General features: G+C 38.9%; 1 protein-coding gene across 2 annotated transcripts; it reads right to left on the reverse strand.

Annotated features, from left to right (window-relative positions):
- Positions 1-2,036: 2,036 nt before the first annotated feature.
- Positions 2,037-10,191, reverse strand: slc35f2 (solute carrier family 35 member F2). 2 transcript variants are annotated; one of them, XM_031747636.2, is made up of 9 exons: positions 10,066-10,191; positions 9,485-9,584; positions 8,464-8,636; positions 7,090-7,217; positions 6,468-6,627; positions 6,023-6,179; positions 4,776-4,828; positions 4,491-4,645; positions 2,037-3,450 (listed from the first exon to the last, which is right to left on the reverse strand). In XM_031747636.2, exons 2-9 carry the CDS (start codon positions 9,571-9,573, stop codon positions 3,244-3,246), a joined length of 1,122 nt encoding a protein of 373 aa, XP_031603496.2. In that variant the 5' UTR covers positions 9,574-9,584; positions 10,066-10,191; the 3' UTR covers positions 2,037-3,243. The 2 variants fall into 2 exon arrangements, with proteins under 2 accessions (XP_031603496.2, XP_031603495.2); XM_031747635.2 differs by having other exon boundaries at positions 10,058-10,191.
- Positions 10,192-12,156: the final 1,965 nt, after the last annotated feature.

Here is a 12,156-nt window from a genome sequence, read left to right on the forward strand (position 1 = left end):
GCACAAAGCAGCAGATTGATTGATAGTTGATGTCCTTCTGCAGCCCTTTTGTCTCCTTGTGTGACAGCCTATCTCCTGCTGCAGGTACCTCATGCTATAATCAGTCATGACCAAAACAGGAAAAAGCTAAATTATAGATAAACAAGTTTTTTAATTATGTAATTTTTTTCTAATAAATTAATTAACAATAACATCTCAATACATTTGCTGTTTTTATTCAAATAGAATACATAATAGACCAAAATATTTTTGATTGTTTGCTGTGCTCTGTATCTTTACATCTGTTTCTGTCTTGGACTGAGAACCACCACAGTACAATATCATTTGGGTTTCATATTGCTAAGTCTTGTTTAAGTCCTGTAAGTTGTGAGGTGGGGCTTCCATGGGTTGGACTTCTTTGTCCCACATATCCCTTATTGGATTTTGATCTGGGGAATTTGGAGGTCAAGTCAACACCTCAAACTGGATACTGCCGTTGCCTTCAAACTATTTCTGAACCATTTCACTTTGTGGCAGGGTGCATTATGCTCCTGAAAGAGGCCACAGCCATCAGGGAGTACAGGTTCCATGAAGAGGTGTACGTGGTCTGGAACAATGCTTAGGTAGGAGGTACATGTCAAAGTAACATCCACATATAGGTGCAATGGTGACGAGATAATCAGTGTTGTTCAGGTCACCTGTCAGTGGTCATAATGTTATGCCTGATCAGTATGTTTCCATGTTACTGTTTACTAATTAAGGTCATGATGTAGTTAAGGACTCTTGTTCTGGTTAAACTCAATACATAACCAGATCAACTTTCCTATATCATGCGCAAAATTATAGCATGTGTCATATTTCCACATCATCATATTTCACACACACACACATTCTTGTTAAATTACATTCACCAGCCACTTTATTAGGTACACTTTGCTAGAACCCAACTGAACTCCCCTTTGCTTTCAGAATTCAAGGTAGAAACATTCCTTAAAGACTTTGGGTCATATTGACATGATTAGCATCACAGAGTTGCTGCAAATTTTTTGGCTGCACATCCCTAATGCAAATCTCCGGTTCTACCACATCCCAAAGGTGCTTTATCAATTGAGATTTGATGACTGAATTCTGACCCTACCAGTCTTCTATTCTTCCATTTTTGTGAGCCTATATGAACTCCAGCCTCCAGTGGCACAGTGCTGTCTTCTACTGCTGTACCCCATCTGCTTCAAGGTCTGATGTGCTTTGCTCTTCTGTATACCTTGGTTGTAACAAGAGGTTATTTGAGTTACTGTTCTTATCATCTGGAAGCAGTCTAGTGTCTGATCTCTGATATCAGTGGGGCATTTTCTCCCACTGAGGTTCCACTCACTGAATATTTGTTATCTGTTTTTTGGACTACTCTCTGTAAACCCTTTGCTGGTTGTGTGGAAAAAAATCTCAGGAGATCAGCATTTCCTGAAATACTCAGACCAGCCCATGAGAGACCAACAACCATGTGGTGTTTAACATCCCTTAAATCACCCTTCTTCCCTATTCTGATGCTGGGTTTGAACTGGGTTGTCTTGACCATGTCTACATCCCTAAATGGGTTGAGCTGCTGTCATGTGCTTGGCTGATTGGATACTTCCGCAGATGTGAACAAATATACCTAATTAAGAGGGCAGTGAGTGCATAATTAAGAGATAGAATATCCACACATCTTTTCTCTAATGCAGGACTGAGATAGACTTACTTGTTTTCATTTCTGTAAAATCACCATTTTAAAGTAAAGTAATTGAGAAAAGACAAGAACAAAGAGAATTAAAAAAATATTTTAATAGTAAAAAAGTAAAACTCTGGGTGCATTATAAGATACTATACATTTGGCAATGCAAGACAAAAAGAAAAGAAAGCCATGATGTAGTTTGTAGATTGGCAAATGACATGAGTAGAAAAACTGTAACAGCACCAGAGGAGACAACAAAATGAGCTAAGGCATTTGTCTGCATGCGACCATGTAACTCAGAGGACTGTAAAACTGTAGACTGTAGAGGTGATGTTTTTAAAAAAAAAAAAAAAATCAACAACAAAAACAAAACATGAAATATGGTGATATTTTATAAAACAAAAAAGAAAACAAACAAAAAAAGGATAAAGAAGTCAATAATCAAATAATAAACAGCAGCGGGAGTGAAAGCTGATGTCAACTGACCCACCCTCTTTAACCCCTTTTCTCTTTTTATTAAATAAAGGAGAAAAGGCCCCAAATAAATCTTACAGGGGACCTATTGTGTTTTTCCTTTTGTCTGTGATGATATTCTGTTAATATGCTCAAATTAAAAATAGCCAAAGTCTAAATTAAGGCTCTGTTTATCAGTGGAGGTGCTCCTAACATGGTCATCCCAGGTACACTACAATGACTCTGAATATAGAAGCTCCACCTACCAGTTGTTACAACTTTGTTTCTGAGGGGCAACCAATCAGAAGAAAACTGGCTTAAATGGGGAGGAGCCTAAACACTTTGTTTTAGACAGTGGATGAAGTGAAGGGCTGTGCTATTCAATTCAATCCAATTTCATTTATACAGCATTGTGCTAACGCCCATAAAAAGATTAAAACAAAGGATGATTCTGAACTGTGGATCACACCAAGCTAAAGAATAAAAACATGGAACTGAAAATAGACACAATAGGTCCATTTTGTAAAACTCTGACAACTTCAAGGGAAGCAACAGGCAATATTCTATAAAAATGCTACAGCATTAATGAAAATGTGGCAATACAACTGTAGGAGCCTAGAGGCAGTTTGATTTGTTGTGCTTAAAATGTATACTTTTATTCTAATAGTCTGGCGCAGACAGGAAGTTAGGCGAGAAGAGAGTGGAGCCACGCGGTTTTTAGACCTCTCAATCTCTCTTCATCTGTTTTGAAGTGAGCTTTGTAAGTTTTGATCATTCTGAATTCAGTTACTGTGTACCTGTTTGGACATTTGGAAGTAAATATTGAAAAACTATATCAAGGACTGTTGTCAATTTTTGGATAAGGAAAAGAGGGACTAAGTGGAGCGTTGAGCTAAGGCTTCATTTATAGGAAATCTACAACAACAATATTCTTTCAAGTCTTTTTCTGGATACACAAAATGCAAAGTGCCACACACAGGTAGTCTCTGGCTTAGTGCATAAAAGCTCAACTTCTGTAACAATACTGAAGTAAAAAGAGTAAAACTGGCCTTTATCCACTGACCTACAGTAGGAAAAAAAAAACCAAACATGTCACTCTTCAGTCATGGTGTATCGTTGGCTGTGAGTGTCTCAGTTCTCTGAGTGTCACTGTCTGCAGACAGCAGCAGGTGGTCTGAGGAGCTTTGAGCCATGGGGTCATCAGATGCTTCGGCAGGCTCTTCGGGTAAAGCTGAGTACGTCGGGACAGCGTTGAACATGATAAAACCCACGGTGATGACGACAAATGAGATGATGTACAGGGCTGAAAACTGAGACACACGACAGGGACACAGATTGACAATGAGGAATTTTGTTCATGTGTGAGGCCTTTTTTGCTTATACCTCCACTGTCATTAATCAAATGGAGTTGTTGTGGGCAGTGTAGTATTTCAGGTGTACGTCCTCTCCTGTTGTAATCCACCTGCTACAGTTAAACAACTATGATCTAACCTTGTGTACTTTGTGGTTGGGTTTTGACTTCTTTTTCAGGCCGTTTCTGCATTGTTCTGACCTAAAAACATTTCTAGGAGGTTAAAATTTTCCAAAAGGAAAAAAAACATTTAAAAAACAAGTAACAGTAACAAGAATACAAAATTCTTCTTCTGTCAAATCCTAGCCAACCTTCACATATCCATTAACCCTCCCCGGGTTGACTGGCAGCCTATAATCATGTGATAAAGTCAATTTTTGCTGTTTATTGTTTTTTATGCAAGTTGAAATGCCTTCTTTTTTTGCAAGTCTTGTCAAGTCAGCTTTAGAATAAATCTTACAGAAAATCTTCAGCAGCTGATCACACTTCTACTACCCTGTGTAAGGTATCGAATCATTAAGGAGCTATGGGGATGACGGGGTTTGGATTCCTCCATCAGCTGATGCAGAGTTCATACATATGACTGTGCTGATGCATAATGGATGATAGAGGGATCTTGACCATCCTCTGCATCATTTACTGGGCATACTGCTTGAACATTTTCTCTAACACCTGCTTTAGATCTACTGCCACAAGGTCATATACAGGAAATCATTACCCCCTTATTTAAATGCACTCCTAGTATTTATTTTACTGAACAATATACCTATTTGATTTTCTAAATATTTCTCAAAAGGACAAATTTTCTCACTGGTCATGTGTATATCATCTTGTTTTTCATGCTCTAGTAGGAACCAACTGGTTCAGCACAAAATAACTCTTTTAACTAACCAGTTAAATCATTTGCATTTCCTGCTGCTGCTGCGAGACAAGGCAGAGCTATCGCTCATTTCTATCGTTGAGGACTGACATGCATACATGCATACATCACAAACTCACCTTGTACATGAAGAGGAAGAGGCCACAGAAGAGGCTGAAGAGGTCAGCGGTGAGCAGAGAGAGGTTCACTGCTGTGGCGCTCGTCATCTTCACCACTATAGGCATGAAGCTGTATAAAGCGTACATGCACAAGGTGTAGACTACAAACAGCATGGCTGCAGAACACAATGAACAGATTTGAGTGAGATTTGAGTGAGAGGCTGTGGAGCGATATTAAAATCAGACACACTTCTATAAATGTGATTATGTTGCAGTTTAATATGACAGTACAGAAAGTGAACTCACAGATGTGAACGTCCCACTTGATTTCTCCTACTGCACGAGTTTCCAGCACAACGCTGCAACAATAACCAACACCAAGTTAAAATGATGAGGGAACATCATTAATAAAGGGTATTAAATCACAATTAGGTATTATTAGGTGTTACATCATATAAATCTTTGTTTGCATGTGAACTCCTTATACATAAGTAAAAGTTGAGCAAGCAAAATTGGCTCCTGAAGGTCCTTATATGTAAGATATTATATCATCATGTTGCCTAGCAACCACTTACCAGCAGCCTAAAATGACCCGTTTGTAGCTTTGTATATTAAGGACAGGATCAGTTTGATTTCTGTTTAACTTTCATAACACTTAATATACATCCACAAAATCATTAGTATGTGTAGTATATTATGACATCATTGTGTTACCTAGCAACCACCTATCGACTGACTAAAACCACCAAAAACCCAAATTTTTCCTGTTTCTTTGTTTGTTTTATTAATTTGTTTTATTCCCATCAACACTGGTGCTTGCCTTGGTCCTCCTCAAATCCTCCATATTCATACATATACATACAACCTAAATTTAAATAAAGCTCAGCAAGCAAGGTCTTCTCACACAGATATCACTGAAATTCATAGAAAGTATAAAAAAACCAGGATGCTAAAATCATAATCTCAGAATTTTCCATTTTCCAACTATTCTTGTTAACATTTTCTATAGTGTCCATCATGGTCTCATCTATGTGTTTTTGCTCTCGCCTTCCTATTGTTCTGAAACCAGATTTAACTTTTAAAACACAAGTTGCTAGCAAATAAGCAAACAGTGGGTAATTCTCATTTCTGACTCTTGGAATGACTTAAATTAATAATTCATTGATTTAATGTTTTAAATGAGTGACACAGTCCAAATAGAAAAATAATCAAAATGTTTATGACAGTCAGGTCCTTTGCTTGATTGAGACCTCAGGAGAAACCAACGATTTTAAAACCACAGCTATCGCCCCCTGCTGGCTGTTAAAAGGAATTCAGGTTTAAGACACTTGGCATTGGCTTTCAAACTCAGAAGGTAGGTTCATCTATTAAAGATGTGGGCTGCCAGAGAGCTGTGATGTATATTATCTGACAGCAAAAATGTGACATTATTCAAATTATATTAACGGTATTAGCACATTAATAGTGGCTCAACAATAGTCATTACTCTATAACAACAGTACAGAACAAAACTACCTGCTCTGTCAGTGGTGCAGAAAAACACAATATCTTACAGTTGTACGCCGCTGATGAGAGTCCCAAACAGGCCCATCATGCCCAGGAATTCAACTCTGCTCAAGTTCTTCACTGTGTGCTCCTGGCACATGTTGGATATGGCGTAGAGGACGGCGCTGAGCAGGACCAACCCATCGCCCAACAGTACATCACTGGCTGCACAGAGAAAAAGTGGCAGATAGTATAAGACACAGGCACAATTCCAATTTAATTCAGTTCAATTTATACCAACATCTGCCTCTCAGACGCCGAGTAATTATTTAATATGGACCAACACTGACTGCGTTACGAATCTTTTACAGTGATAAATGTATTTTTGCCTGTTTGTTTGTTTTTAGTTAGATGAGGATACTGTCTGTCTGAACGCCTTCATGCATCAAGAGGATAAACAAAAAAGTCTGGCATTAACTTTGACTGAGGATAAACAATTGAAAATGTACTTACTGGATCCCTGGTCTCTTCCAGCCAGAATGTCAGCTCCCACCATGGCCCCCACCCCCAACAAACACACTGCTACAGCTACAAAGTGGACCACCCGATATCGAGTCTTCAGGAAAAACCAAGAAAGTAACATCAGCACCGGGATCACAAAGCAGTCCAGCAGCTGAAACACACACAGTGACATACAGGGGTTAACATGAGGGGGAGGGCAAAAGACATGTTGCACTTCATGCAAGCCAGCTTGTTCCTCACAAACAGACCTCTTTAGTATAAGCACCTACCAAGTAATGTCACTCATTTGTTAGTCAAGTTTGGCTGTAAACCCAGAGTTTTTATTAAACACCAAGGCGGGAGAATTTTACTGAGAAAGTGAGAAACACCACACATTCATATAGCAGCTTAGCCTGCTTTATGTCCATCTTTGAGTCTATAGAGGATCATTACATACAAAATAAACATTGCACCTATTTCAACAAGACTTCAAACTAGCAACTAAGACAATAAACTCATCAGGAAAGTAGCATCAAGCCCTGCTGGCCAGTGAAGTGTTTTTGTTAATCAAACAGTACATGTGTTCAAAGCAAAGTCAGGAGAAAAGTCTTTACTGACGACACTCTTTTGTTACCTGTATACTTGTCAGCGTGGTAAACTGGTACGCCTTCACTACTGCGTAGTTCGCCTCAACGTCTGCTATAGCCATCCCCAAATACTTCCACCAGTTGGTTTTTAAAATCTGTAGGATGTTCCTGTCACCTGCAGAAACACATCAGACTGAATTCAAATGGTCCACAAGACCCTCTAAACATCTAAACACTGCTTTGCACATACATTTGGTGATCTGAACAAACTGTGAAGCATTAACTCCTTTGTGCTATTTTCTGCTCCTTTGATCTTATTTTGCTCACTGTTCAAAGGATATTATAAACAAAGGCAATTAAATTAAGCTTCATTTTAGAGGAGTTGATGCTGTGTTGTTTAATAACCTGGATAATGTTCATTTATTTGCATGGAAATAGTGGTTATGTGATAAGATTATGATGTCAATGTGATTCTGCTCCATTGCTGAATATTTTGTATACATTTGTAATTAATTAATTTGGATATGCAAACAGTTTATGTTTACGATAAAAGGTGGAATTTCAGAATAAGAGCTTTAGTACTAATATTTGTTTCTGTCCGCTAATATGCTTATAGAGAGCAAGATGAGGACAATTAATCATCACAAAACACTGCAGCTTCTGTGAGCTCTGCACAGCATTTTATTTTATTGCCTATTGTTCTTTTACCTTGTTTTGTGCTATGTTACAATGATGGAAGCTTGGATGAACCAAGTCTTAAATAATGAGGCGATCTCTGTGAGCCAGACTCTCAGACTTAAGCTTGTTTTTTCTGCTCTTTATGAGATCAGTGAGAGCAGATAATATGATACTATAGATACTTCAGGCACAGAAGTCACAATCATCTGTGGTTCTTACCTTCTGCTTGCGATAGGCAGACAATCAGAAGAAAGTTGTGTTGAAGGGGGAGGAGCTTAAACAGCTTCTTTCAGACAGAGGATGATCTAAGAGGCGGCACCAAGTACCTTATAAACTCTTTTTTTTTCTTTTGGCTGCTCCCTTTAGGGGTCATCACAGTAGATTATCTGCCTCCATCTCATCCTATCCTAAACGCCTCCTCTGTCACATCAACCCTCTGTATGCAAAAAGGAGGAGGACATGAGGGCTGATGTGAGAGAGAAGGATTATTTTTAAGAGTGAATCAGGCAAAGCTACTCCAAAAATAAAAGCATAGAGCTGGAAATTAGGTTAATACTGTACATCCCCTTTAAAGTTCACTCTTGTGGTCTCACCACTCTCCCCACTTTCCCCCTAAATCAGCTTACTTTACCATAAATTTGCAGGTTCATCAGTATGATTGATGCTACAGAGAAACATTTACTTTTTGTGACTCGCTGGGAGCAGCCAGAATGTCAAATATCCTGAGAGCATGACAGTCTGACCTGTGCGAGTGCTAAGGTGTGTAGTGTAGGTGAACAGCAGGAGGCCGTAGTTGAGGAAGCTCTGCAGCATGGGCGTCTCCACTTTGGCACGAGTCAGGTACTCACAGCTGACTGCAGTCCCACATATCAGCAGGGAGAGGACCTGACCCATGAGTATAGTCTTCAGCAGACTCCTGGTGAGTGAAGAACATGAATCATGTAGTTTCAAGTTTTATTGTCATGTACAGATAAACAGTGTAGCCACATTTATCCATAATGAAATTCTTTGGCTCGTGCTCCTCAGCTTTACATGAGCATATAGAGGGTGTACAGTTATATTCAGAAGAAAATAACAGAAATTAGCAGTGGTAGTAATTATAATAATAATAATAATAATAATAATAATAATTATTATTATTGTGTATCAAATTACCATTATTATTATTATTATTATTATTATGTATCAAAAGAAAAACACTGTAGTCCCTAGAGCGGGGTTTCCTGGCTCAAAACTGACCTCTGGTCAGGTATTTAGTTAAGGCGATTAGCTTGTGTCACCTTCCTTAACACAGTTGTATGCACTGTACTGTCATTAAATTAAAAAAATTACTGTATGCATGATAATATTAAACTCTGCAATAAAAGACAAGTGATCATAACTTACAGTTGTGATCTGAAGTTTACATGCACTCATGGTCGTGAATGTCATGATGATATTGCAACTTGCAATTTGCTAAGGGACATCTAACCGAATATTGGTGGGGGTGGATGCATATATTTGTATAGTTGGCTGTATGTATACTCTTGACACTGGGTGGTTTAGAGATAATCCAAAATAAATAAAAACTTGTGCACCTGATTTTTTTGTTTTTACAGTTATTAAAGATGTATGCTGTACAACCATTCAACTCTTGAAAAAGATGTGGATGTAAGTTCTCTAGTTCTTTTACAACCCTAGTGAGTCCACACCTGTTACATTCACTGATACAACATACAGTACAGTAGCTAAAAACGAGATTTACACATCTAGATTTGTGCTCACCATGTGAAAACATCTCTCAGGTTGTATCTGTGCAAACCACAGCCAATCTTCATTTTCCCACACAATCTCTCCTCCACGGGCCCCTCCATCTCTCTAAGAGCTAAAGACATAAAGGCATGGACACCGAGCAAGATTAAAAGCTGGAAGAAAAATAATTGGGAATTAGTGTCCTTCGCTTTCAGTATCTTCATCAGACTGCCCAAGCAGAGCATGACACCTAATCCCCAAAGGACTGAGGTTAATGTACAAACACACTGAATGAAGTGATTAAAACCGGTTAGATATATATTTCGTTACGAGCTTTGTGTACACTGGAGGCGTTGACCCTGATAGGTTAACTATTACAAGCTTTGGTTAGAAAATAAATATCCCGAATTGTAGTGTAGCTCGTAATGAATCGTAATACGTAATTAGTTACGTTAAAGCAGGTATAAATAATTAGTAGCAAGTACACAAATATTAAACTTCCACTTTTCAAATGGAGTTTGGTGAACCTTGCGTCATTCATCACACTCCATTAGCTAAACAGCAAACAAAACAGAAAATTAATCAATGAATGTAAATAAAACATACGTTTTGACCTTCAGTTATGTGGTGGCATCCTCTAGCTGTGATGATTTCATGTTTATTCAGAAAAAAAACAAAAAATCTTCGTCCACGCGGAGACACCTCTCAACCAGGATGAACAGGACTAACCTCGTGCTCGCGTAGGACCGCCCCTTACGCTCTGATTGGTTGCAACGAATTCTAGGTGACGTGTGCACAGTGCAGTCAAACTTTATGAAGCCGATAAAGAGGATATTTACAGTTAGTTTAGTAATTTAAGAAAAAAAACCACAAAATTTATTTTATTAGGGATGAATTATTGTTATTAGTATATTTGTACAAATTGTACATTGATGCTTTGGCAGTGTTGTTTACGGAAACTTTCATGCTTATAAAGTCCTACTTGCTGATCGCATACTTGTGGTATGCGGTGTTGAGATCTGCCTTTCCGATTTTTCTGATGGTCTAGCACTGCATCTCTATGCCTTGTTCCACATAATGTTCCACATTTTTTGCAGAAGTCAGCATATGAGTCTAACAACACGCACTTTATGTTTTAAAAAAGTTGCTGATCCGAAACCCAAACAGGAAATAACCAGACAGAGGGACAGACAGGGTGACAGTTATCAATAAAAGTAGGCTACTAGCAGAGGCTAGAAACAGAGATTATATTTTTTCCATGTTAGCCTCTCTTCATTTGCTTCCCGTTAAAACCCTTTTTAAATCCTTCTCCTCACATAAAAGCCCCGAATGGGTCCATCATACCCTAAAGACCTTATAATATCATTTTATCCAACACGTTCTCACTCCCTAAGCGTAATACTTTACTCTCAGCCTGAAGGCTTACTTGTGGTTTCTAGCGTTTGTAAAAGTAGAATGGGAGGCAGAGTCTTCAGCTGTCAGGCTCCTCTGGTGTGGAAGGAGATCCCCATTTGGATTCTGGAGACAGACACTCTTCCCATGGCTTCCTATGTCCCCCGGCCGTTCCCCTGCTGCATGGCATTATCCCTCATCCTGAAAGACTTGGGGTATTGTTATCAGAGGAAAAGTCTTGTGAATGCAAGACGTGTTTAACTAGACCTTTGACAAGTAGCAAGCAATCTAGTATAATCACTGGTTATGTATGCTGTCATGGCAGTGCAAGCAAGAATACATTGTGATTAAGAAAGCATTCATCCATCGATTTTTAATTAAATTATGTTCATTTTAGGTGACTTGGGTACAATAGGGGAGACCCATAAGGCAGGTTTTCTAGAACTTGTACTTCCAGGGGATTTGTCCAACCTAAAGATTCTACTGCCAGGAGGGCTAGCACTGCATTACACCAGTAGTTTTAAACGTTTGCCTTCTCTCCCCATCTCTAGTATTTGATTTGGCTATGGTCTCCCTATGCTCTCCTTTTCTCCCTTCTCAACCAGTATATGTTTGCCCCTCGCTAAGCTGGTCCTGCAAGATACGTCTTCTGGCAAGGACAGGACAGGACAGGAAAGGAAAGGAAAGGAAAGGAAAGGAAGGGAGCTCTTCCTCCCCACTGTCACCAAATGCTGCTGAAAAGTTCAAGCTTCAAGTTTCAAGTTTTATTGTCATGTACTGATAAGCAGTGTAGCCACATTTACCCATAATGAAATACTTTGGCTCGTGCTCCTCAGCTTTACATGACCATATAGAAAGTGTGCAGTTATATTCAGAAGAAAATAACAAGAAAATAGCAGTAATAATAATAATAATAATAATAATAATAATGAAAGAGAGAAAAAGTATTAATATTTAGAGAGTTTAAGACAAGTTGGTATTTACAGTTTGTGCAAAACTTGTGCAATGAGCATTTAAGTGGCATTTTTTTGAAGTGACAGTGTGCAGAGCCCTGTAATTGTAGTGAGTGTGTAATGGTGTGTATAGAGTGTCAGCAGTTCAAAAGCCTGATGGCTTGTGGGTAAAAACTGTTTCTGTGTCTGGTAGTGTGGGTCTGGATGCTCCTGAACTGCCTGCCAGACGGCAGAAGTGTGAAAAGTCTGTGGCTGGCGTGGCTGGGATCAGAGAGGATCTGCTGTGTCTTCCTCATGCAGCGCTGTTTGTAGAGATCCGGCATGGCTGGCAGTTCAGTCCTGGTGATGCGCTGTGCTAAT

Source organism: Oreochromis aureus, linkage group 10 (assembly GCF_013358895.1).
Source record: "Oreochromis aureus strain Israel breed Guangdong linkage group 10, ZZ_aureus, whole genome shotgun sequence".
Lineage (NCBI taxonomy): Eukaryota > Metazoa > Chordata > Actinopteri > Cichliformes > Cichlidae > Oreochromis > Oreochromis aureus.

Bases quoted from the DNA above. Each gene is read 5' to 3' on its own strand.
- slc35f2 (XM_031747636.2), bottom strand. From the start codon at position 9,573: ATGGAGGGGCCCGTGGAGGAGAGATTGTGTGGGAAAATGAAGATTGGC. The intron at 7,218-8,463 runs GTCAGACTGTCA...GTGTTTCTGCAG, and splicing joins ACACCTTAGCACTCGCACAG to GTGACAGGAACATCCTACAG. The intron at 4,646-4,775 runs GTGAGTTCACTT...TGTGTTCTGCAG, and splicing joins CAAGTGGGACGTTCACATCT to CCATGCTGTTTGTAGTCTAC.